At 38.8% G+C, this 26,649-nt stretch overlaps 1 protein-coding gene across 1 annotated transcript; it reads left to right on the forward strand.

Annotated features, from left to right (window-relative positions):
* The first annotated feature begins 20,665 nt into the window (after positions 1-20,665).
* LOC143550301 (uncharacterized) lies at positions 20,666-21,529 on the forward strand. The gene has a single exon (XM_077040978.1). The coding sequence runs from the start codon at positions 20,666-20,668 to the stop codon at positions 21,527-21,529; it is 864 nt and encodes a 287-aa protein (XP_076897093.1).
* Positions 21,530-26,649: the final 5,120 nt, after the last annotated feature.

The following is a 26,649-nucleotide window of genomic DNA, read 5'->3' on the forward strand; positions in this document are numbered from 1 at the left end:
CGATTGGAAGCCCAGTATGGGAAGTTTCTAGAACTTTTTAAGAAACTCCATATCAACATCCCTTTTGTCGAAGCTATCGCTCAAATGCCAAAATACGCCAAGTTCTGACAAACAAAAAGAAGCTGGAGGAACTATCGCATGTCACCCTAAGTGAAGAATGTTCAGCTGTCCTCCAAAGCAAGCTACCGACAAAGATGACCGATCCAGGGAACTTTACTATCCCTTGTCTCATAGGAAATTTATCTGTTAGCAATGCCCCTGACCTAGGAGCTAGTATTAATTTGATGCCTTATGCGGTTTTTGCAAAACTAGGGATAGGAGAACCAAAGCCCACCCGCATGAGCATTTAGTTAGCCGACCGATCCGTTAAATATCCTCGGGGCATTGTTGAAAACATGCTTGTCAAAATTGACGAGTTCGTTTTCCCAGTAGATTTTGTGATTCTAGACATGGAGGAAGACAAAAGTGTACCTCTAATTTTAGGAAGACCCTTTTTAGCCACCGCAAAGGCTATCATTGATGTTTGCACCGGTAAACTCACTCTTAGTGTCAATGACGAGGCAATCACTTTTGACATAGGAAAATCTATGCAATATACGCAACAACACGATGACACCTTATATTGTGTTGATATCATAGACTCCATCGTAAGTTGCCATATGCGAGATTCCTCCATCAATACTCCCCTAGAAACACAAGTCTTAGACAAAACACTAAACAAACCTATTTTAGAAAATGAAAATTTCAATAACAACTACCACGAAGAATCAGAAACGATATACGAAATCATTGAAAACAATGAAAAATCAAAACCATCAATCGAAGAACCACCATCCTTAGAGTTAAAAGAACTGCCAAAACATCTCGAATACGCCTTTGTAGAGAAATATTCTCAACTCCCAGTAATTATTTCATCTCACCTTTCTAAAGAAGAGAAAGACGAACTTCTTAAGGTTCTCAAAAACCATAAGAAGGCCATCGCATGGAAGATCATGGATATCAAAGGCATCAGTCCCTCCTTTTGTACTCACAAAATCCTCATGGAAGAAGAATACAAACCCGTGGTCCAACATCAAAGACGTCTCAATCCCAACATGCAAGATGTGGTGAAGAAGGAAGTAATCAAACTCCTTGATGCCGGATTAATCTATCCAATCTCGGATTCACCTTGGGTTAGTCCCGTTCAAGTAGTACCCAAGAAGGGAGGAATGACTGTTGTAATGAACGAGAAGGACGAACTAATACCAATGAGGACCATCACAGGCTGGAGAGTTTGCATTGACTACAGGAAGCTTAATGACGCCACAAGAAAAGATCATTTTCCACTTCCTTTCATCGATCAAATGCTTGAGCGACTATCTGAAAAATGTTTTACTATTTTCTTGACGGATTTTCCGGATATTTCCAAATTCCCATTGCTCCTGAGGATCAGGAGAAAACAACCTTTACATGTCCATATGGAACCTTCGCCTATCGAAGAATGCCATTTGGACTATGTAATGCTCCGGCCATCTTCCAACGTTGCATGGTGCCCATCTTTCATGAAATGATCGAGCACTCTATGGAAGTTTTCATGGACGACTTCTTAGTCTTTGTAGAATCCTTCGATCATTGTCTGAAAAACCTAGACAAAATGTTGACTAGGTGTGAAGAAGTGAATTTAGTACTCAACTGGGAAAAATGTCACTTTATGGTCAAAGAAGGCATCGTTCTAGGTCATAAGATATCCCAATCAGGACTAGAAGTTGATAGAGCAAAAATATAAACCATATCCAAACTTCCACCACCAACTTCAGTTAGAGCCATTAGAAGTTTTCTAGGTCATGCAGGATTCTACCGCCGTTTCATAAAAGACTTTTCCAAAATTTCTAGACCTATGACCAAACTTCTGGAGAAAGATGCACCCTTCGTCTTCTCCAAAGAATGTGTTGAATCATTCAACATATTAAAAGACAAACTCGTCATTGCACCAATCATGACTACACCCGATTGGACCCTTCCATTCGAAATCATGTGCGATGCGAGTGACTTTGCAGTTGGAGCCGTACTCGAACAACGCAAAGAAAAACATTTTCACCCAATTTACTATGCTAGTAAAACTCTTAATGATGCACAAGAAAATTACACCATAACAGAAAAAGAGTTACTAACAGTAGTCTTTGCCTTTGAGAAATTTAGATCATACCTCGTTCTTTCCAAAACTATAGTTTACACCGACCATGCCGCCATACGTTACCTGTTCAACAAGCAGGATGCCAAACCTAGACTTATCAGATGGATTCTATTACTCCAAGAATTCGACATAGAAGTCAAAGACAAAAAAGGAGCAGAAAATGTAGCCGCAAACCATCTCTCACGCTTAGAATGCCCAGATTCAGAGGAACTTCACAAAGAAATTATCGATGATAATTTTCCACACGAAATTCTCATGCATATCCAAGCAGTCATGCAGGAAAAGGATGAAAGTCCTTGGTTTGCCGACTTCGCAAATTATCTGGCTTGTAGAATCCTAAGAAAAGGGCTAACTCATCAACAACGGAAGAAATTCTTCTCCGACCTTAAGTTCTACTTCTGGGAAGATCCATACTTGTTTAGGATAGGGGCCGATCAGGTTGTTCGTAGGTGTGTAGCGGGAAAGGAGGCCTTAGATATTCTCAAACACTGTCACGAAGGATCTACTGGTGGGCACCACGGTACCGCCACTACGGTCAGAAAAGTGTTTGATGTAGGATTTTTCTGGCCCACCATATATAAAGACACACATGCTTTGATCCAAGCATGCGATGCTTGTCAAACAGCCGGAAACATCTCAGCCAAAAATGAGATGGCTCAAAAAGGCATTCAATTTTGTGAGGTCTTTGATGTATGGGGAATAGATTTCATGGGCCCACTTCCTAACTCATTCGGAAATAAGTACATCCTTGTAGCAGTCGACTACGTGTCTAAATGGGTAGAAGCACAAGCTCTTCCCACTAACGATGCTCGAGTAGTTGTACGATTTCTGAAAAAGTTATTTTCACGATTCGGTACTCCGAAAGCCCTAATCAGCGACAGAGGTACCCAATTCTGTAACGCTCTGATGGACAAAGTCTTAGCACGATATGGGGTTCACCGCCGACTGGCAACACCATATCACCCTCAGACTAGTGGGCAGGTGGAGGTCTCAAATCGAGGAATTAAAAGGATTTTAGAAAGAACTATAGAAATGAATCGCAAAAATTGGGCAGAAAAGTTAGATGACGCTTTGTGGGCCCTCAGGACGGCATACAAAACCCCCATAGGAACAACACCATTCAAACTTGTTTATGGGAAGGCATGTCATCTACCCGTAGAACTAAAACACAAAGCGTATTGGGCTCTGAGAGCAGTGAATTTTGATCTAATGTGTGCCAGTAAAAACCGAGAAGATCAAATTCACGAGCTCGAAGAACTAAGACCACTCGCATATGAAAATTCCTGGTCTTACAAAGAAAAGACTAAATGTTTACACGACGCCCATTTAAAAGGAAACAAGAAATTTCAAGTTGGCGACCGTTTACTGTTATATAACACACATTTACGTCTTTTCCCAGGAAAGTTGAAATCTCGTTGGACAGGTCCACACATAGTTGAATCAGTTTTTGACTATGGGGAAGTCGAGATTTCAAATTCTTAAGGCCAGAAGTTCAAAGTTAATGGACATCGATTGAAACCATACATCGATGGACCATTAGAGACCGTCTCGGAGGTACTAATCCTCCACCTAGATCAATGAACATTTTGAAAGTAGGGTCTGGCCAAGACCCTGATTAAACTAGGCATTGAAATAAAGTTAAAAATATATAATAAATAAAATAATAATAATAATTATTTTAAGTATTATTATGCTTGTTGGTCGTATACAGTTTTTATATAGGTACACTACAGGAAAACGGACGAACAACAGGGGACGCTCTGTCAAAATTTCGTTGGCCCGTAGGGAAGTTCCTTTCCATTTTACCCTCCATACTTCATATGAATCTTATTATTAATCTTTTATGAATCTTTTCACATTGAGGACAATGTGAGATTCAAGTGTGGGGAGGGGAATTACTTGACCAATTGTTTGCTAAACTAATTATAAGATTCTCTAATAACAAATTTTTTTGTAGCAAATAAAGACTATTTTTATAACAAAACCAAAAGAAAATCCAAGAGAATATTTTTGCAAAGAACCAACTAGAAATCTTCTATAACAAAAAAAGTGAAAAAGTAAAAAGAAGTTTTGTAATACTGAGAACAAATTTATGCAAAGTATGGCGTTTATACCCAATCCCTCCGTTACTGTGAGATAATCCTCATGCCATTTATAATTTTTTTCGGAAGCATTGAGTGAGTTATATGTTTCGTGTGATTTAGAACTTGTCGCAATTATTCATTTTAAGACCACACGAAGCGTTGTATGAGGAAGAAGGTAATATTGTTACAATCCCTTCAAACCATTCTCCAAATTACAAATCCCAAAAAATCCTAAACCAAAACCTTACCACTTTATCCCTCTCACCGGTAAAATACAACACTGGTCTTTTACCGGCAGACCCTAAAGAAATGGAAATGCATTCTTTCGATTTCAATTTCCTTTGCTGCATACATTTAGCAAAACCTAGGTTGCCTCTAGAACTTAGGGAGAGAATTTTTCTCTTTAGAAATGAGGTGAGGAAAAAGTGGCGACAAGACGAACAAAGGCCACCTTTTTGTGGAGTTTCCAACAGCGCAATGAAAAGAAGAGCAAAAAGATATAAACGATGCTTAGGCTGCGAAAACTGGTCCCACGAAGGAAGATGTAGAGAAAGTCAAACTCAGTCTCACATGAATATACCGAACTAATGAGGGTGGAGGCTATTAGGCTCAAAGCCGAACGATCCATTAGAGTTGGGAGTTATATACAGAGAAGGATTGAGGAAGAACTGATCCACATCCTCGACAAAACTGGTCTTGACGATCTGACCTTAAAAGAGTCATTAGGGTTGTGTAAAAAAAAAGTTTAGCAATCGGGAGAAAGGAGCTAACCGTTGAAGACATCTTAAGACTCCCGACAAACAGCAGAAGTTGTATTTACCGTCCTCATCCTCATTAACCTAAACCCTTGAACCACCACAAAATACCAAATCCCTACTCAAAACCAACCTATATTACCTTCTAATCTATGCAACCCTTCACAAAGGTGGAGATTTGAAATTGCTACAAGCTTATTTTTCACAGGTTGCATTTTGACTAAGAGTGTTCACATACATACATCACAGGTATGATCAGATATAAAACCGAGTGTGATTGAACATTGTGAGAACGCGATGTTTTGCATAAACGGAAACTCATAAAAACAAAATCACCTTTTTATGTATCACTACATATATTCCCATGATTTAAGGTTGGTTATTTTGTTCCCATTTTCTTGGAACTCTTTTGGGGATGTTTAAGCTATGGTCCTAACTTGCTATTTTTAGAGAATATTTATGAGTAGCTTGCTTGAGGACAAGCAAGGTTCAAGTGTGGGGATGTATGATGTATATAAAAATATACATCTTTTTAGCATCAAATAATCTCTAAAAACTGCAACTTCTATCATATAATATAGTTAAAATAACTACTTATCATGTTAAAATGTATTTTCAGGTAAATCCAAGCCTCAAACGAAGAAACGAATGAAAAGCCAAAGAAAAACCAAAGAAAACAACAAAACATGGGGCTGTGCATTAGGAAACACGGGGCTGTGCTTTTTGAAACACGGGGCTGTGCTTTCAGGAAACACGGGGCCGTGCTTTTGGAAGCACGGGGCCATGCTTACCTTTCAGAAACGACAAAAAGAATTAGAACATGTCAGTAAAAAGCACGGGGGCGTGCCTCAGGAAGCACGGGGCCGTGCTTACCTTTCAGAAACGACAAAAAGAATTAGCACATGTCAGTAAAAAGCACGGGGGCGTGCCTTAGGAAGCACAGGGTCGTGCTCATCAAGCACGGGGCCGTGGCCACGTCACAGAAAAGACAAAACAAATATGGCACATGTCTTAAAAATGCACGAGGGCGTGCTCATCAAGCACGGGGCCGTGCTTCACACTCCAGATTACCTATAAATAGTGGCTCTTGTGCCATTTGAAGAGCGTGCCTTGAAAAGAAATCTATTCGGTTCTCTCTTATAAAAACACACACTAACACTCACTTTGAAGATCTAGTGAAGAGTTTGCAGGCTTGGAGGTCATCACCATCAACCATCATCATCATCCATCATCATCATCATTAAGAAGGAAGATTCATCTACGTTTGGTTAGATTGTTCCAAGTTTAATCATGTATTTGTTATTATCATTCATCTTAATGTTTATCATCATGCTCATTATGATCTAAACTCCTTTTACCATCTAAAATCTATGAAGAAGCTTTGTTTTACTTGATAATTATATAAAACATGTGGTGTAGTCTAGTAAAGTACATGGTTATATTACAATTATCTTTTGATGAGAAATGTTTCACCATCTTAAATCACTAATTCAAAGTTGGTGGTTGTCAATTCCATTGGCAATCGTTCATGATCGATTCATGTTCTTGAAAGATAGAAATACTTTGATACATTATCGAAACATGGATCCTTATATTGTACTTAGAAATGATGAGATATAAGTTATGATGTATTTTTCTAAACCTTGGTAATCCGAAAATGTCTTTGCTTACTGTTGGTGCATAATGTCAGTAGTTCATAGTCTAGTGTCTGTAATCGAGTCTGTAATGTTTAATTATGTTTTGTATGTTTAAGCGAAGTTACTGACAAGTTCGCTTAACAGGCGAACTTGTTAGTCAAGCGAAGTTATGGACAACTTCGCCTGAACATGCCAGGCGAAGTTGTCGTGTATAAATAGTCCTAGGTTACGGCTGTTTGTGGTTAATCAGTTGTTCGTGTTAGTTTGTTTGAGTTGTTACGAGAGCTGTAACGTGTGTCTGTAATAGTGATATCGTATCACGTGTTTGAGTTATTATATAACGTGTGTTCGTTTCGTGTGTTCGTGTGATTCGTGTTCTATACTCGTAACGATCTACGCAGGGATTCCGCACCTGAGTTGATCGAGATATCTCGTGCGATCTTGCGGTATCTCAAAGGCAAACCTAAGCTGGGGTTGTGGTACGCGAAGGGAGGAGACTTGGAGCTAGTCGCTTACACAGATTCTGATTATGGAGGGTGCAATCAGAGTCGGAAGTCTACAACTGGTGGATGTCAGTTTCTTGGTGGCAGATTGGTGTCGTGGCAATGCAAGAAGCAGACTTCAGTCGCAATTTCAACCTGTGAAGCAGAATACATGGCAGCATCCAACTGCTGCTCCCAGGTTCTTTGGATTCAACAACAGTTGCGCGACTATGGTCTGAATTTCTCACTTACTCCTATTTGCATTGATAACACAGCTGCTATCTCAGTAACTAACAATCCCGTGAAGCACAGTAAAACTAAACATATTGACATACGTCATCATTTTATACGGGATTGTGCTGAGAAGAAACTGATTGTGCTTGAAAAGGTGGATACGCTTGTTAATTTCGCTGATTTATATACTAAAGCGTTTGACAAATCAAGATTTCAAAACCTTATTGAGTTGAATGGGATGATCAATCCCGAGTAACCATGATTTTTATGTTTATTAAAAAAAAAAACGTCACTATCGCTTAGAATTATGTCGGTTGCCTCAGTTTGAAGGACATGTCTTAGGACATGTTTGGTCCTCATTTCTACTTGTAGAATATGAGGATAGCCATTAACCAGATGACTGAAAGTGATCGGGGCGGTTTATGATGAGTTTTCATTCTTTCGCTTAAAAATAGTCGATCATACTTAGTTAGAAGGACACATACTACTATGTGGTCGGTCCAGCTGATCCATTGGATCTTCGGGATAGCCTTTTACCTGAAGACTTTGTTTTGGTAGGGGCGATTGATGTTAAAATTTTTCTTTTTGGGAAATGAAATTATTTTTCAAGTCTACTACTTCGTAAGAAGTTACTTTACTATGTTTAACAGAAAATTGATCCAACCTTGGAAAATGATAGATATACTGATTCTGTGTGCTTAACTAGTGAAGTTATTAGGCTTAAAAGGCTTTAGAACAGTCATTGTATGTCATGGTAGCTTTTTATGGTGCGTAAAAGTAGATGTGATACAAACTAAATCTACTTCGATTTTACGTGGAAACTCCTTAAGAGTTTTGCATGTCTTCATATATATCTTTCCGAATGATAGGCAGAAAAGCGATTACCCAGTCATACACGAGCCCATAAGTGTTCTGATTCCCGTAAAGATAGTGTGTGAAGAAACTGCAGTGATCCAGATTCGGGACTTGCGGTTGTTTACTACTCTGAAGTCTATGTAAATGTTTATTCAAAAAAAAAAAAAAAAAAAAAAAACTTATGAGTTATTGAAACATTCTAGAGCTAACAATGTCAAGACTTCTCAATCATAGAGTAAGAAAGAGAACGGGGAGCAGATGAAGAGTACTTACAAACTTAATCAGACACTACGGGTCGAAGTCAATTCGGGGTGACTTGGGGAAAGCCAAATACGCTTTGAGAATAGATAGGAGGCATCATAATCTCTGAGTTGTTGCCCACTTAATTTTTGAGCTTAATTGAACTTAACTCGTATCACAGAAACGATGAAAACCATCTTAAGTTATTTACCTGCCTACAACCTGTTTCTTTATGTCATAATACAGCTAAACACGGATCTATGTGACAGTCGCGTAATTAGTATGATTCCTGTTCGGATCTTTTCTAAAACGTAGTAGTCCCTGTCGAGACTGAAATTTGATCCCTCGTACTTTAAATTTTTAAAAGTTTGTCGTACTTAAGTAGTTTTATGATTTTATAACTGGTTACTTGGACTTGATCGTGTCATTTAATTCTTTAAAGGGAGTTTTAAAAGTTAATTGCAAAATGTTCAAATTATAAGGGTTGATTTTGTAAATATAGGCGAAGTTGTTAAATAGGCGAACTTGTGAATAACTTCGCCTAGGCGAAGTTAACCGTAACTTCGCCTGTATAACTCCGCCCCTATATAAGGATTTTCAAAGGTCAAACTGTTCATAATTTTCAAATTCAGCGAACTTATCAGTTTCCGGCGAACTTATCTTTCATTCCGATTTCTTATTTTTCCAGTTTCTAACACCGATTCAAGGTTCGTTGTGTCGTCATAGCTAATAATCTTTGTCATTGGTTGTTTATCAAAGGTCATTTTGACCCGGTTATGGACCTCGGACCGTCGGACCGTTTAATCGGATTTTTCCAAACTTGTTTTACGTGGTTGTGAACCAACTTATCATCCAGATTGTCTTAATATCATGTGTTTTAGAGTCCTTAATCATCAATTTTACCAGAAACCATCAGATTTTCCGAGTTTAATCGACCTTACTGTCGCCGATTCAGATTCAGGCGAACTTAGGGTTTCGGAGAAGTTATCCGTAACTTCGCCTGAGGCTTAACTTCGCCTGAGGCGATGTTCTGAGGCGATGTTGTGAGGCGATGTTCTGAAGTGTTGTGGTGAGGCGAAGTTATCATTAACTTCGCCTGGACCTTTTTAACTTATCAGTTATTAGACGAACTTAAAGCTGAAGCGAAGTTGTTCCCAACTTCGCCCCACCTTTAACTTCGCCTATACAGATTTTTTCACAACTTCGCTCATGGTAACAAGCGAACTTGTGTTATGCCTTAACGTTTATCTAACTTGGTTCGTTTGTTGCAGATATGGCAGCAGTAGCAGGTGCTGGAGGTGCTGGAGGAGATGACGGAGATAATCAGAGGCAATTCTTCCCGGGTCACAATATGTATATCACCTTAGACCCGGAAGCGAACGGAGTTGAAGATTACCGCGAGATAATCACTTTCCTCCTTCGCTCGAGGATATTCCACGCAATCACTACGACTCTGCCGATTTCCTTACCCAATATTGAGGATTTTTGGCAGACGGTGGAATACGATTGCCGCGTTGAGCCCCCGGTTATGCGAGCAACCGTCAACAATCAAGAAGTTCAGTTCTCGTCTGAACAAATTCGGGTGGCTTTACGTTTTGGAGAGGAGACTAGGGATGACCCTACAGAGTTTGTTGCTCCGTTCCGCGATGGAGCATTTCTACGAATGGGCTATTCTGGTCCATTGGGCGATACACAACGGAGGAAGGGTTTCCTACTTGATCAGTGGCGCTTCCTCATGCACGTAATGATTGTCTGCATGTCTGGGAGGAAGGCGGGCACTGATGGTATGGGTGCGACCATGCAGTCAGCAATGACTGCTCTGACTTATAACAAAAGATATAGCTTTAGTCAGATGGTCTTTTACGAGATCAATAGACAGAGAAGAGCGATGGCCCGTGAGAGGTTCATCATGTATCCAAGATTCATTCAGATGATCTTGAATCATGTTGCTCCCACGTTGCCTCAACGACGTCCAATACGATACGTGGAGAGTGTGAGCAAACGTATCTTCGCTCAATGCCGAACATCCAGTGCGAGGAGCAAGCCTGAACTGCGTCCAAGGCATACTCCACTCTTTGGGTACTTAATAAACCCGGGGTATGTGCCAGCTCGTGGGGATGAGTTCAGAGACCCGGCACCACAACAGGCAGGGGCATCTCAAGCTATACCTGCTGCTCCTGTTGTGTCACCGGAGGAGGAAGTGGACCTTAATGCAGAATTCGAAGGTCAAGGATTCTTCGATATGGATCGGGTGGATCCAGAGGAGAACGTTCAGATCCCAGTTGAACGTGTCTCGACTGTGCGTGTTACTAGAGCAGCTACGACGGTGGCTGACTCAGATCTTGATGATGTTATGGATGAGGCGAGAAGGATGTTGGTGACTCGAGAGAGGACGTTTGGGAAGAGAAAGAGGATAGATGATGATAGTGAGTCAGAAGAAGAAGAAGAAGATATTAACAAACTGATCAGACGTTCGAGACGGGAAAGGACAGGTGCAGGTATGGGAGCTGGAGAGACTTCAAGAGTTGTACGTTTCGCTCCGCCCGCACTGTCAGGTATGTCGATTGTTCCTACATCACTACAGGTCACAAGTTTAAGCGCCGCGGATGTTCCCGTGGTGGCTACATCATCAGCTTTCGGCATTCCATCCACTACTTTCCAGATGACGACTCCGAAGATTGTGTCTTTACCACCTCCAACGCTTACTCCTTCAGAGGTGGTTGCACAATTTGTTGAGTCGACAGTCGTTGCAACTGCAGGGTTGTCGGTCACGATACCACCTGCGGTTACGTCCACAGCTGCTTCTGATGTCCCGGTTTCATTCGAAATCCCTGCTGAGTATACTCAAGACACATCTCACATGAGGTTTGATTTTGATGCAACCCTATCAGACTCGGAGAGAATAGCTGCACTTGAGCGGGTCGTGGCAGAACAATCAAGGGTGAATCTTGTCCAGACCCAGGCTATTCAACGCCTAGTAGCAGAAAATCAACTACAGTCGTCCCTCCTGGTTGAACATGGGAGAATTATAGATGCTATGAAGGAGTTCTTGGCATCTCAGGGGGAGACAAGCTGTAAAGGCGACGAGTTAAGGACAAAGAAGAGAAATGATAGAGACGATGATCCCAATGCATCGAAAGGTGCAGGTGGTGAGTTGCCAAGAACTACTCAAGCTCTTGGGACTTCCACAGCTCAGGGGGAGTCTGCAGGTGCAGTTGGTGGTGATGAGGTGGTGATGGTTGATGATGAAGATGATGTGATTGATGCTTTGAAAGAATTAGATGATGATATGTTTAGTGATGATGTGTTGTTTTATGATGATGTGCTGCCAATTGAGGAGATTGAGAAGATTGGCGCACGAATTGTGATTGAAGAAGATGTTGAAGAAGGTGAAATAGTAGAAGAGAATGTGGAGCATGACATTCCAGGTGTGGAGAAAGCAGATATGGGTAATGAGACAGTAATCGATGAGACTGAATGGGAAGAGCAGCCTAGGTGGAAGGAAGGCTATGCTCAGTGGTTCGTCAAAATGAAGAAACCGGCGGTCCCTACAATGTTTAAGAAGAGTTACAATATTAAAGGCTATGCTGAAGCGAAGAAAGGGATTATTTGCTGGATCTATGATGAGCAGTTGAAGCTCTTTGTGATTAAACGGTATGACGGCGTTCAGTATTTTAAAAGAATGTTAAGGTCGTTGAATACACTGCCGGAATGTGAAGTGAAAGACTTAGCCAGATTGGGGTTAATCAATCGAAATGACGATAATATGGCTAGAGTCATTGGGAAAATTGTATGGAAAGAGAGTATAAAAGAGAAGAAGTTTGAGCTGTTGAAACCGCAGAAGGGAAAACTTGTTGAAGACAAGGATAGAGGTTTGAGAGCTGATGGAAAACCTTGGATGGTCATGAAGTATAAACCGATCTGGTGTTTGAAAGAAGTACCGATGAAGCTTATGCCCAAGGATGTGCTTAAAGACCTAAAGTGGTGGTTTGTGGATTGTGAGACAGCAGAGGCAGTGATGGAAGACGAGGATGAACAAGAGCTCCTAAGAGTTTACGATCCGATGCATTTGGTAAACTTATCGCAAGCTGATCTGCAGGTGCTCAATGAGAAGAAAATCTTTTATATTCCTGCTTGGAAGGACGAAGCGAGGAAGTATCAAAGAGTTGTGTCAGTTTGTGTTAGAGAAGGAGTGCATGCGTGAAGATACAAGATTGAAGATTACAAGACAAGTGCTTAAAGATCAAGATATGAAGCTACTGCCAAGGGGGAGTCTGTTGGTGCATAATGTCAGTAGTTCATAGTCTAGTGTCTGTAATTGAGTCTGTAATGTTTAATTATGTTTTGTATGTTTAAGCGAAGTTACTGACAAGTTCGCTTAACAGGCGAACTTGTTAGTCAAGCGAAGTTATGGACAACTTCGCCTGAACATGCCAGGCGAAGTTGTCGTGTATAAATAGTCCTAGGTTACGGCTGTTTGTGGTTAATCAGTTGTTCGTGTTAGTTTGTTCGAGTTGTTACGAGAGCTGTAACGTGTGTCTGTAATAGTGATATCGTATCACGTGTTTGAGTTATTATATAACGTGTGTTCGTTTCGTGTGTTCGTGTGATTCGTGTTCTATACTCGTAACGATCTACGCAGGGATTCCGCACCTGAGTTGATCGAGATATCTCGTGCGATCCGTCCAGGGAACCTACACTTACGATATCAAATTAGTTAAAGAAATCATATGTTAATGGAATGTGTAATTATAACCTACATAAATCAACCAAGGGGAGGTTGTGTGACTAAACTACAACCACCCGAAGTTGTTAGAATTGGTATTTGAGAAATCGAAGTCAATCCTAATCTTTCTAATTTACGAAACTACTTGCCAACTTAAATTGACATCAATGAGATGACATGACATTAGATGACATGACAATTTGACATGACATATCAAATTGTTTAATCACGGACTGACTCAAGCTTTTAATAGGCTGATCTCGAGTAGCTCATAAGCAGCTCGACTCATTAATGTGATACCCGGTAAAATAAAAAGTATTATTATATTCCATAAACGAGATTAAGACATGTTTAGGCTAGATTAAGTGAAGATTAAGACCCATAAGTTAAATATAGTATTTTAATCTAAGAATGAACGGAATATATACATTGTAAAACACATGAGAAGTGAGACGGGATAAAGACATTTCGGTAATTAATAATGGAGAAACAAACGTATTCGGTTAAACGTGTGAATATTCAACCCGATATTCGAGAAAGTGTCCAGGGGTGAATCCATTTGAATATTTTAGAGGATCGGAAATCGAGAATGCAAGCGAAAACGTGGCTCAATTTTGAGTTATACGAAGCAGGAAAATGCAAATTAGTATTTTCAAACACGGTCGTTAAAGCACCTGCACCGATGAGCTTGTAAAAGTTAATACCGACGCCGTATTTGAAGTTTGTAATTTAAATAAAATAAATCAAATACACACCATAAGTTTGGATGAGTTGTTTTTGAGAAAAACAACTACACTAGTTTTATTAAGTTCGGAGTAACACGGAACCGACGCCGGTCGTCAATAATTTATTAGCGAAAATCATAAGTTAGCGAGACAATTTTAAGTTGGGATTGGAATAAATACTTTGACAAAGTATATTTGGAAAATTTAAAGTCATTTAAAGTAGCGGGATCGTTGAAGCGATAGACCGAAACGCGATTGCAAAATGCGTTAAAAACCGTATGTATAAAAGGCCAACCACCCCCACTTTCTCTCATAATATGCTTTCAGCTGAAATCTAGAGAGAGAGAGAGAGGACATAGAATTCCGGTGGCGGCGGCCGACGGTGGCCGGTGGTGGTCCGGCGCGGTGGACCGGTGGCTGCCGAAGTCCGTCTGTTACCTGGAACCATTTTTCGACCTCCCGAACGCAATGGTAAGCTTAGATTGTCCTGAATTTGAGCTTAAGTTTGTTAGAAACAAGTTTTAAAATCTGGACAGATTTTATTAGTTATGCTGTCTGCAAAGATCGTTCCGTAACTAAAGATCTAACGGTCCGATCATCTTGATTTCTGTAAAGAGGGTTCATAACCCATATATAATCATTTTAAACGATGGCGATGTGGATTGAAGTTGCCTAAATTGGGTTTCTCAACCCATTTTCGTGTTCAGTTCGTTGGGCGAATTTTGAAAACACAGCCATAATAAAATGCAGATTTCCGGAGATCTGACCATCAGATCAAGCTGAAATTTTCGGTGAACCTTCCTAACATACATATGTTTGATTCCACCTAAGGAATAGTTGATTAGATGTTTGGATAGTGAGTTATAAGCTTCGTAAGTTACCGGTCCGATTTTAGAACGAAAACGGATTCTTAAAATGAGTTGCATGTAGGTTTTGAGGTGTAGTACGGACGATCCGAGACCAGAGAAACGGTCGTGCCGCAAAAACGAATGCGTTGGTATATTCGGATCGCATTGCATGCGAGTTTTGAGCAAATTTATAGGCTCGGACCTTACGCGAGGAGGTATATCTTTTATATCTTTAAGTGTTGAAAAATATAGATAACGAGAGATTAGTATAAATATTGTTATCGAAAATAACTTGGACAAAATGTTGTTAATAAACATTTAGAAAACCGATAGATTATATCGAGTGATAAAAATGGTACAATTGAGACTCGGACGATTCCGTGCGTTTGTGTATACACACACACACGATATTTGGACTGAAATAGCTTATCCGAATAGTGACCACCATTAATATTAAAAATAAATATACTTTTAAAAAATGTAAACTTTTATATAAAATATGATAACAAAATTTTTATATTAAGAATATTAATATAACACGTTTCGGTATAACTAAAAATAATGGTTATATTATGTTTTGTTAAAAAAAATGGTATGAAATATATTTGTCAGAATTCAAGAACGCGTTTATATGACAGATAATATATTTATAAAAGAAGACTATATTTTAAAATAAATAATATATAATTTTTATTAAATAACGTCCAAGTTTAGTTTCGAAAACATATATTAGTTTTACAACGATTATTTGAAACTATATTGTTCCGATATATTTTTAAGTTATTTTAAAATGTTCGATTCAATTACGATTTTTCCTAAATGATAAAAGTTTGTAATTTAGTTATTAGAATTATAATTAATAAGACACGTGATGATAAATAAATTGAGTTAGGATAAGATTCCATTTGTATCTATGTTTATGTGTTAATATACTTGGTATTAAACATAGGAATCCAGTTATTATTTGGATGACTATTAATAAGATCTTGACGTTGATTGGCATATTATCACACTTGAATGTTATTTGAGCTGAGGTAAATGTGAGTTTTCTCGTAAATCCCCACTTTAAATATTTTAATGATTTATAAATGTTTTTGGGGGAGAAGTATGTAAAGAAAGGGCTATATATTTTACAAATTGTGTTAAATGGGATGAGTCATTATGAAAGGAAAAACCGTTAACCTAGAGAGAAAGGGCCTAAAAATATTGGTAGATCTATCGGGGCGACGCCCCCACTCTTCCAGTCGCTCTGGTTGAAAAGGTGGGAATATTTTGATTTTGGTATGTATCAGTTTTATCATAAATGATAGTCATACATGTGTTGTACTCTTTGCTCGTTTACAACTAACACGTTTTGTTTAAGAAGTATATAGCTATGTTTGGAAAAGTGAAAAATTAAGTCTCATTGATAAGAATGGTGAATAATGAAAAGTGTCATTGATAAGAATGATGAATAAATGGGTGTAAAGTCGAGAACTGTTACATCGCGGTTTTTAATTGAGAAACTCACCAACATTCGTGTGGACAAAATTATTTTAACATACTTTTGGTGGAATTTATCATTGAAAAGAATGATGTATAAAAGGATGTAAAGTCGAGAACTGTTACATCCCGATTTTTAATTGAGAAACTTACCAACATTCGTGTTGACAAAATTATTTTAACATACTTTTCAGGTAAATGAAGAAAATGGATGCTTCGTGAAGGATTCGGGAAAATGGTGTTGTGCGTTAGAATGAATGATAGTTGGAATTGTAATTTAAAATATAACCGTGCATGTATGACTCGTGTAAAACTCTGATATTTAATAAAGTCCAACTAACGATTCATTATTTTTGATATGATCGGCTGAACAGCGCCTGTCACCGCCCAAATTAACAAAATTAAGTCTTCCGTTGCCAAGTTAACGATTTTGGGGTGTGACAGAAGATGGTATCAGAGCCAATGGTTATAGCGAACTAGAAATATTTAATGAAATATTTCTAGACTATAACCCAAGTATTCGAAACAAACATTTTCCCATTTCACGAAGTTGAAAAACTTATAAACGAATTTTCATAAGAAATGCAAAAAAAAAAAAAAGAAAAAAAAATAGAAAAGATTGCATTTAATTTGTTTATGTACTATGTGAAATTTAATTGATAAATTTATACATGTTATTTATATATTAATTTTATCAGGATTACCTTGTAAGGATTATGTCACAAACACATGATTCACACACTGTAAACAAAATACACTACATTAATAGTGAGTTGGGGGACCGCTTCCACCTACCTCTGTTATGTTGGAAACCGTGCATGCGCTTTTATTACCTACTCCCTTACTAGCTTTAGGCTACATGTCATCTTTCTACACAGGTCAATTTGCATTTGTTATTGTTGGCTATTCTATGGCTAACTGATGTATAATTATTTATACATCTTTACTGCATCATTTTATACCCGATTCATGTTATTTTTGTGATAATATTATTGAGAATCGGTTCTAATAAGTCTTTATTTGTTTTTATAAGAAAAATGAGCTTAGAAAACCAAACATGATGAAAAACAAAGAAAATAATCAAGAAAAATGAAAGTCTGTCAGCTAAGCATGGGCCAAGCCTCAGCCAGGCATGCCCCATGTCCATCTGAAGACACATCAGCTAAGCATGGTCCATTCCTCAGCCAGACATGCCCCACGCCTCCTCAGAAGATGGCAAAATAAAGTACACAATACACTGTCCTCCTTTTTGAAGACACACAGGGTCATGCCTCACCCAGGCATGCCCCATGCCAATCATGTATGCCAAGAAAGTACAAATCAGTTTTATGCGCATTTAATGCTTGAGGGACCGGCACAGGCCATGCCTCACTCAAACATGCCCCGTGCCTAGCAATATGCCAAAGAGTACAACCAGGGAGCACGTGGTGTACTACATGGGGACTAGCATGGGTCATGCCCTACTAAACATGGGTCATGCCTTGTGCACAAGTGAGCCTATATAAAGACCATGCATGTTGCTCATTTGGGGTGCACAATTTTGGAGAAAAACACACCCATTTTCACTCTCATAATACATAGAATTAAAGAAAGAGAAGCTCTTGAACCTTCATAAAACATCAAGAAGAAGTCTTAGCATCATCATAATTATCTAGCTTGGTTAGATTATCTTAATATTAAACATGAATGTTATATTCTTCTATTTTAGTGTATCTTTTATAATTATCATGAGCTAAAACTCTTTATATCACCTTAACTCATGATGAAACTTGGCAACTTTTGATGGTTTGAATTAATATATGATAATTTTATGTTAAAATAATGACTAGTTCTTGGTTATCTTTTGATGAAATATTGTGTTTAAAGAATTGAAAGTAATATACAAGAATTATAAATGGTACATCTTGTTATGTTGAAAGACTCTTGATTTTATCATTTATTTATAAATGTTGTTCATGCAACTTTATAACTTTTAATCTAGAAATAGTTAAAATAATTCTTGTATGCTACATGAAAATTTGTTAAACACATATCCTCATGTTTAGATTTAAAAAGATTGAACATTTGTTGTGAATTGATATTCTTGTTAAGTAATATTATAAATAATTTGTTAACACAACTATTTTAATATTACACTTGGGTTGAAAATTCATAAATCAAAGGAATACTTGAACTTGGTCTAATTTAATCAACCATAGGTGGATTATGTGTTGTTCATGTAATCTTTCTGACCGGTTGTTAGATTTGAGTTTCGTAATTGAATGATAATCTATATCTTTAAATTTCAACATAAAGGTTCACTTAAGTTATAATATGGTTTGAGGTGATTATTTTGTATAATTCATACTAAGTTTTCCAAAAAAACCATTTGGATGGTTATCTATAACTAGAAACCATTCTTTTTAAAACAAAATAGTGAATTTATCATATATTTAAGTTTACCATCATTAGGAGTCAAATGGATTCTAAGTTAAGGTGATAGCTTCTTAATTCTTGTTTATCTCCACTATCGTGTTACTTGCTATAAATTATTGTTACAAGTTTTTCTAAAAATTAATCTTAAAAACAAATCAATTAAACTCATTTCTCATGGTTATTATAATTGCAAAGGTTTGATAATAAAATTTACGTGTCCATGGATTGATACCCGGTTCTCGCTGTTACTATATTACCACACGACGGGTACAGTTGCCTTTTGTGTGTGTGGTTAAGTCTAGGTGAAAACCATTTTTAAAACCCGACAAAGTGTGATAAATATTTAATAAAAATATATATATCTCACACCACATCAAGTTTTTGGCGCCGTTGTTGGGGAAACGGTAAAATTTTAATATTAAAAAAGAATTCTTAGTTTACTTTAAGAAAAAAAAAGGTTTATTTGTTTCCGCGTTGCTTATAGTTCACTTTTACTTGTTTAGTTTCTTTATTTATGTTCTTAAGTAATGAATGTCCACCACGCTCGCATCTGAGTTTGTTTCACCACTTTCGGAATCCGAACGTCGCCTTCACCAAAGGTTACGCAACCATTCAAGTGTAGTAAGTGAGACAATCGAAAACGAGGCGTTTGCGGACGTAATAACCGAAGAAACCGTAATGGAACACAGCATGGCGGAACAAAATGGGCCAGAAAACAAACCTAACATGAACCAATACGACAAGCCGACCCTGTAAGGTTATGGAAGTGGCGTGGCACCACCGGAAATCACTGTAAACTTAGAAATCAAATCCAGCATCATTCATACGGTGGAAAATTTTGTTCAATTTCATTGTCTTCTCGATGAAGATCCCTTGTCTCATATCGCTCGATTCTTACGAATATGAGGTACTTTCAAAATCCAAAACTGCTTTGAGGACCAAATCAGGCTCAAGCTTTTTCCATTCTCCCTCCGAGGCCATGCCTTGGAATGGCTAGAGTCACTTCCATCTGGCACCATTACCAATTGGGACCAGATGGTAGAGCAGTTCCTCCTGAAATACTTTCCACCAGACAAAACCGCAAAATACCGAGCCAGCATCACCGGATTCAGAACCGACGAAGACGAGTCACTGCATGCAGTTTGGGAGAGATATAAGGGCTTGCTAAGAAGATGTCCACACCATGGGTTGAGCAAATGGCTCCAAGTTCAAACATTCTTCGATGCTCAATCTAGCCAAAACAAGCAGGCAATTGATCAAATCGTCGGTGGAGATCTCGGAACCAAATCTCCCAACGAAGCATTCGAGGTTCTAGAGAAAGCAGCAAAGAAAAGCTTTGCATACAACCCACACAATCAACCCCATCACACAAGGGTATGCACCATGTTGACTCCAACACTCTTGTCACTGCACAATTCTAAGCACTCTCAAAGAAGTTTGAACAACTACAAACAGAGTTAGTAAAAGCAAAGCCTAAGTGCAACAATTGTGGGGGTGAGCACAAAACGAAATATTGCCAGCGAAGCATTATGGTTGAAGATGTTGATTACGTGAGCCGACAAAACAACACCTTCGGGAACACATATAATCCTGGTTGGAGGAATCATTCTAATTTCAGTTGAAAGGAGGGAGCAAACAATCAAACACCACCTGGGTTTGACAAACGTTTTTTTAACCAAACTCATCCATCCCAACCAAGACCTCAATACCACAACCAAGGGCCAAGCACCAGTCAACACCCAAACAATGGGGATACTGTGGAGATTCTTTTAACATGGTTCTTAGCTAGTCATGAAACTTCAAACAAACCGACCGAAGAAAGGTTCCAGAAGAATGAGGCGGAGTTAAGGAATTAGAAGGCATCTTTACAAAACATCGAAAATCAAGTGGGTCAACTAGCCCATGTGCTTTATGAAAGACAACCCGGTGGTCTTCCAAGAAACACAGTAACAAACCCAAATGCTCAGGCTAATGCCATAACATTAAGAAGTGGCAAGACCACTCAAGATATGGTATCCCCATCACAGCCAGTTGATGATGAGACTGAGATTCCAAACAAGGTGCATGATCGGCAAGTCCCAACAAGTACCGCACAAGTCAGAGAACCAGTAAAACCATATGTCCCACCCATTCCTTACCCAAACCGTCTTAAGAAAGAAAAGATGGAAGCCCAGTATGGCAAATTCCTTGAACTCTTCAAACAATTGCACATCAATATTCCTTTCATCGAAGCCATCTCACAAAATCCAAAGTATGCAAAGTTCCTGAAAGATGCGTTGACAAACAAGAGAAAGTTGGAAGAGCTGTCACATGTAACTCTGAATGAAGAATGCTCTGCTGTCCTTCAAAACAAGCTACCGACAAAGAAGACCGATCCAGGGAGTTTTACCACCCCTTTCTTGATAGGAGATATATTTGTCAGCAATGCCCTAGCTGATCTCGGAGCCAACATCAACTTGATTCCTTATGCGGTTTTCTCTAAATTAGGACTAGGAGAACCAAAACCAACCCGCATGAGCATCCAGCTAGCCGATCGATCAGTGAAATATCCTAGGGGCATAGTTGAAAACATGTTAGTCAAAATTGATAAATTTGTTTTTCCGGTAGACTTTGTAATCCTCGATATGGACGAGGACAAATTTGTACCTCTCATCTTAGGAAGAACATTTCTAGAAACCGTTAGGGCTCTCATTGACGTTTGCACATGCACACTCACACTAAGGGTTGAAGATGAGGAGGTAACATTCGATATAGGCAGATCCATGAAGCACCCGAAGCACACTGATGATTCAGTTTGTTATATTGTCGTGTGTGAGTTTATAGTAAGTTGTCACCTTCGCGAAACCATTGAAAAGAAAGCATGCAACACTTAGTTGATTGAGAAAAAGGCATAATCCATCATCCATGAGGAGCAATCCACTGAAGATCAGGAGGAAAGTGAACATCAAGAGACGTACGAGACCGTTGACCGCAAATTGGAACCAAAGGCAAAACCTTCCGTTGAAGATCCGCCAGTTCTTGAACTTAAGGAACTTCCCTCCCATCTCTAGTACTCCTTTCTCGATGGTGAATCTCGTTTAACCGTTATCATCTCTTCATGTTTATCAAATAAGGAAAAGAAAAGATTGCTTGAAGTTCTCAAATTCCACAAGAAAACAATTGCTTGGAAAATCATGGACATCAAAGGAATCAGTCCATCATTTTGCACTCACAAAATCCTGATGGAAGAGGACTTCAAAGCAGTCGTGCAGCATCAAAGACGTCTCAATCCAAACATGCAAGACGTTGTAAAGAAAAATGTCATTAAGCTGCTCGATGCTGGATTGATATACCCAATCTTCGATTCCCCTTGTTGGTACCAAAAAAGGGTGGTATGACGGTGGTAACAAATGATAAGAATGAATTAATTCCTATTAGAACCGTCACAGGCTTGAGAGTTTGCATTGATTATTACAAACTAAACGACACCACAAGAAAAGATCACTTCCCCCTTCCTTTCATTGATCAGATGCTTGAGCGTCTATCAGGGAAGATGTATTATTGTTTTCTTGATGGTTTTTCTGGATACTTCCAAATTCCTATCTCCCTTGAAGATCAAGAGAAAACGACATTCACATGTCCTTATGGCACATTTGACTACCGATGAATGCCCTTTGAACTGTGTAATTTCCCAGCCACTTTTCAACGTTGTATGGTGGCTATTTTCCATGACATGATTGAGGACTCTATGGAGGTATTCATGGATGATTTCTCTGTTTTTGGAGATTCTTTTGATCATTGTCTTGAGAATTTGAGAAAAAATGTTAACAAGATGTGAAGAAGCCAATCTTGTATTGAATTGGAAAAAATGTCACTTTATGGTCAGAGAAGGCATTGTTTTGGGACACAAGATATCACAGGCAGGACTTGAGGTCGATAAAGAGAAAATCGAGACCATTTCAAAGCTCCCGCCACCCACATCTGTCAAATCCATTCGAAGTTTTCTTGGCCATCCTGGTTTTTATCGCCGCTTCATAAAAGACTTTTCAAAAATAGCTCGGCCAATGACGCAACTTCTAGAAAAAGATGCTCGTTCCGCGTTCTCCGAAGAATGTCTAAAAGCATTCCAATTTTTGAAAGATAAGCTTGTTGATGCCCCAATCGTGGTAGCTCAAGACTGGACACTCCCGTTCGAACTCATGTGTGATGCAAATGATTTCGCAGTTGTGGTAGTGTTGGGTCAAAGAAAGGATAAACATTTTCATCCAATTTACTTCGCTAGTAAAACTCTCAATGATGCTTAAGAAAACTACACCACCACTGAGAAGGAGCTTTTGGCGGTAGTATTTGCATTTGATAAGTTTTGTTCTTATCTTATCCTTTCCAAAACCATCGTCTACACGGACCATGCAGCCATTAAATATCTTTTTAGCAAACAGGTTGCTAAATCTCGATTAATTCAATGGATTCTGCTTCTTCAAGAATTCTATATTGAGATCAAAGATAAGAAAGGCGTCAAGAATGTAGCAGCCGATCACCTCTCCCGTTTGGAATGCGCAGCTTCACAAGAATTAGTGGGGTCCCATATAAATGACAATTTCCACCACGAACTTCTTATGTATATCCAAACAAACGAAGAGGAATGTCCATGGTTTGCTGACATTGCCAACTATCTCGCAAGTGGGGTCATGATCAAAGGTTGACACATCAACAAAGAAGAAAATTCTTTTCCGATGTCAAACATTATTTTTAGGAGGACCCACACTTGTTCAAAATCGAAGCCGATCAAGTCGTTCGTCGATGTGTGTTTGGGGATGAAGCAACCAAAATCCTCCAACATTGTCATGAAGGACCCACGGGAGGACATCATGGGGTCACGTCTACCGCAAAGAAGGTTTTTAATTCCGGTTTCTTCTGGCCCACCATCTTTCGAGATGCTCATGACCTTGTAAAATCTTGTGATGCATGCCAACGGGCAAGCAACATTTCTACACGAGATGAAATGCCCTAAAAGGCCATACAAGTCTGTGAAGTTTTCGATGTTTGGGGGATTGACTTTATGGGACCATTCCCGACTTCGTTAGGAAATTGGTATATCCTAGTTGCTGTCGATTATGTTTCGAAATGGGTGGAGGCTCGGGCTTTACCCACCAACGATGCTAGGGTAGTTGTCAAATTCCTAAAAAAATTGTTCTCACGCTTTGGTGTTCCAAAAGCACTCATTAGTGATCGTGGAACCCATTTTTGCAACACCCAGATGGAAAAGGCATTGTCTCGCTATGGTGTCCACCATAGATTTTCAACACCATACCACCCACAAACCAATGGGAAAGTTGAAGTCACTAACCGGGGCATTAAGCGAATTCTTGAGAAAACAGTTGGGCAAAATCGTAAGAATTGGTCTGAAAAGTTAGATGACGCATTATGGGCTTTACGAACTGCTCATAAAACTCCTATCGGTACCATACCGTTCAGGATGATTTATGGAAAAGTTTGTCATCTTCCTGTGGAATTAGAGCACCGAGCTTACTGGGCGTTGAAAGCCGTTAATCTTGACTTAGTCGATGCGAGCGAGACTCGGTTCATGCAAATTCATGAGCTAGAAGAATTGAGAAATCAAGCTTATGCGAATTCCACAATATACAAGGAACGCACTAAGTTGTTGCATGATAAACGTTTGAAAGAAAACAAAGATTTCAAAACGGGTGATCGTGTTTTGCTTTACAACTCTAGGATGCGTTTATTTCCCGGAAAGTTGAGGTCCAAATGGCCGGGTTCGTACACGGTCCGAAAAGTCTTTCCATACGGAACCGTGGAGGTAGAACATGATGACGGTCGCAATTTCAATGTTAACGGCCACCGCCTAAAAAAATATCTCGACAGACCGGCCGAGTTAACTTCGGAGGTTGTCCACCTCCATTCCAAAAATGAATAAATTATGCTCGGGTCTCGCCAAGACCCAAATAAAAACTAGGCAATTGTAAGCAGTTATTTTAAATTTTATGAATAATAATAATAATAAAATATAATAAAAAAAATAAAACGTAAAATAAGTCAACAGTTACTTAAAGATTTGTGTTAAAATTAAAATTATATATATATATATATATATATATATATATTTTATATATATATATTAATAAGTAAATAAATAAATAAATAAATAAATAAGAAAAGAAAAGAAAAAGGTGCCTAGGCATAGGTCATGTAATGTCTAGGCTTGATCTTATGTTTCAGAAAATCCTGCTCCTTGATATGTGCTGCACCTTTTGCTTTTTCATCAATGCACACAACAGTGAAGCAGGCTTGGGGCATGCCTCGTTCAGGCATGAAGTCATGCCTACATGCAGATTTGTCTATAAAGAGCCATTTTCACTTACTGTTTAAGCACACTTTTCCATTCTCTCAATCATGTCTTCCAAAGCTAGCATTAACAGCCCAATTCCAAAGAAGTTCCATTCCGAAACGCAAGAAGCAACTCAGACAGCAATGTTGCTTCGTCTGCATGAACTCGTCAAGGAGCTAAGTTGTTTGGTGATGATGAATGGTCAAAAGCTCATTGAGGTGGGTAAGACAACCAACGAGGTCAAAAACGAGATCGGTTTTGCTAATGCTCAAATCACAGAGCTCGGTTGTTAGGCTATCGAAAACGAGAAGAAGATGGTAGAGATGAACGACACCATCATGGAGCTCAAGAACGAGCTCATGGCTGTGAAAGCTCAAGTCAAGGAACTTGAAAGCAGCACCTCGCACTACCCAATTCCTTCGTTCCCAGCCGACCCGTTTGACAGAAACCTTTTTTAGAATTTCGTTTTTATGCTAGTACTTATGTATGTTTCGTGAGCCGTATTTTCCCGTGTTAGGCTCACCCGTATGTGTACCCGTTTCCTATGAATGAAAATTTAGTTTCGAATTTATTTGTTATTTTTATTTTATTTTTAGGATTCAATTTTTTTAATTATTAAGTTAAATTTATGATTTTGCATAACCGGGTTTAGAATCGAACTCAAAAGGTGTTAATTATTCTAGAAGGAATATGAGTAGATCTGAATTTTGTCATATAAAAGCAGGCTTTGGGATTGTAAGGCCCCGTTACCGGTACCCATACTTTAGTGTTGGATTTACTCATAAACGCAGTTCATAATATTAGAGTTAATAAAAACATTCGCGGAATATTAAAACATCCAAACCATTATATTACATAACCATCCTTTCTTGTCTTAGTGGGCATGCAAATTATTTAAACATAAAACATTGTCTTTTAAAACATCATAACATAACACTTCATTGAGATACCAGTGTCTTCAAATCCATGCCATGTGATTCCCCTCAAGCAAGTTGCCTCATTCTACTCACCTGCGTGCATACTAAAAGTCAGCTACGCTGAGTGAGTTCTAGTTAATCAGACGACATACAATACATTCACATACTAGCATATGCACCCGGAGGTACACACCTTCATATCTTCTTACACACTTACTTACATACGTACTTTCATTCTTTCTTTCGTACTTACTTACATACTTTCATTCATAAATACATGTTTTAAAGAGCATTCCGCCCTATAACCTTCGCCGATATTATTAGGGTCGGTTCCCTACATTCGCCGATATTATTAGGGTCGGTTCCCTACATTCGCCGATACTATTAGGTTCGGTTCCCTTCATTCACCGACATTATTAGGTTCGGTTCCCTACATTCGTACTGCTATAACATACCTGTTATTTACATACATTCCTTGACGATATGTGCAATCTCCGAAGAGCGTTCACGTACCATCAACATTTCATACATACATTGTTCATACCTCATACATATTCATACATACGTCACTGATAAATCATACATATCAATCATACCTTTAACTAACACTTGACGGCACATGCAATATCCGAAGATCGTTCACGCACCGTCAAGCAATCGGCATACATAAATCATACAAGGCATACACTTACCACCTAAGGTAAGTGTATTGACTATCACATCGAGTATGCATACAGCCCCGAAAACATAA

Source organism: Bidens hawaiensis, unplaced genomic scaffold (assembly GCF_021521415.1).
Source record: "Bidens hawaiensis isolate Kalapana, Puna unplaced genomic scaffold, B.hawaiensis_p1.1 tig00015993_1, whole genome shotgun sequence".
Lineage (NCBI taxonomy): Eukaryota > Viridiplantae > Streptophyta > Magnoliopsida > Asterales > Asteraceae > Bidens > Bidens hawaiensis.

What these genes read in the sequence shown, in the direction of transcription:
- LOC143550301 (XM_077040978.1), top strand. Translation starts at nt 20,666, where the DNA reads ATGGTATCCCCATCACAGCCAGTTGATGATGAGACTGAGATTCCAAAC.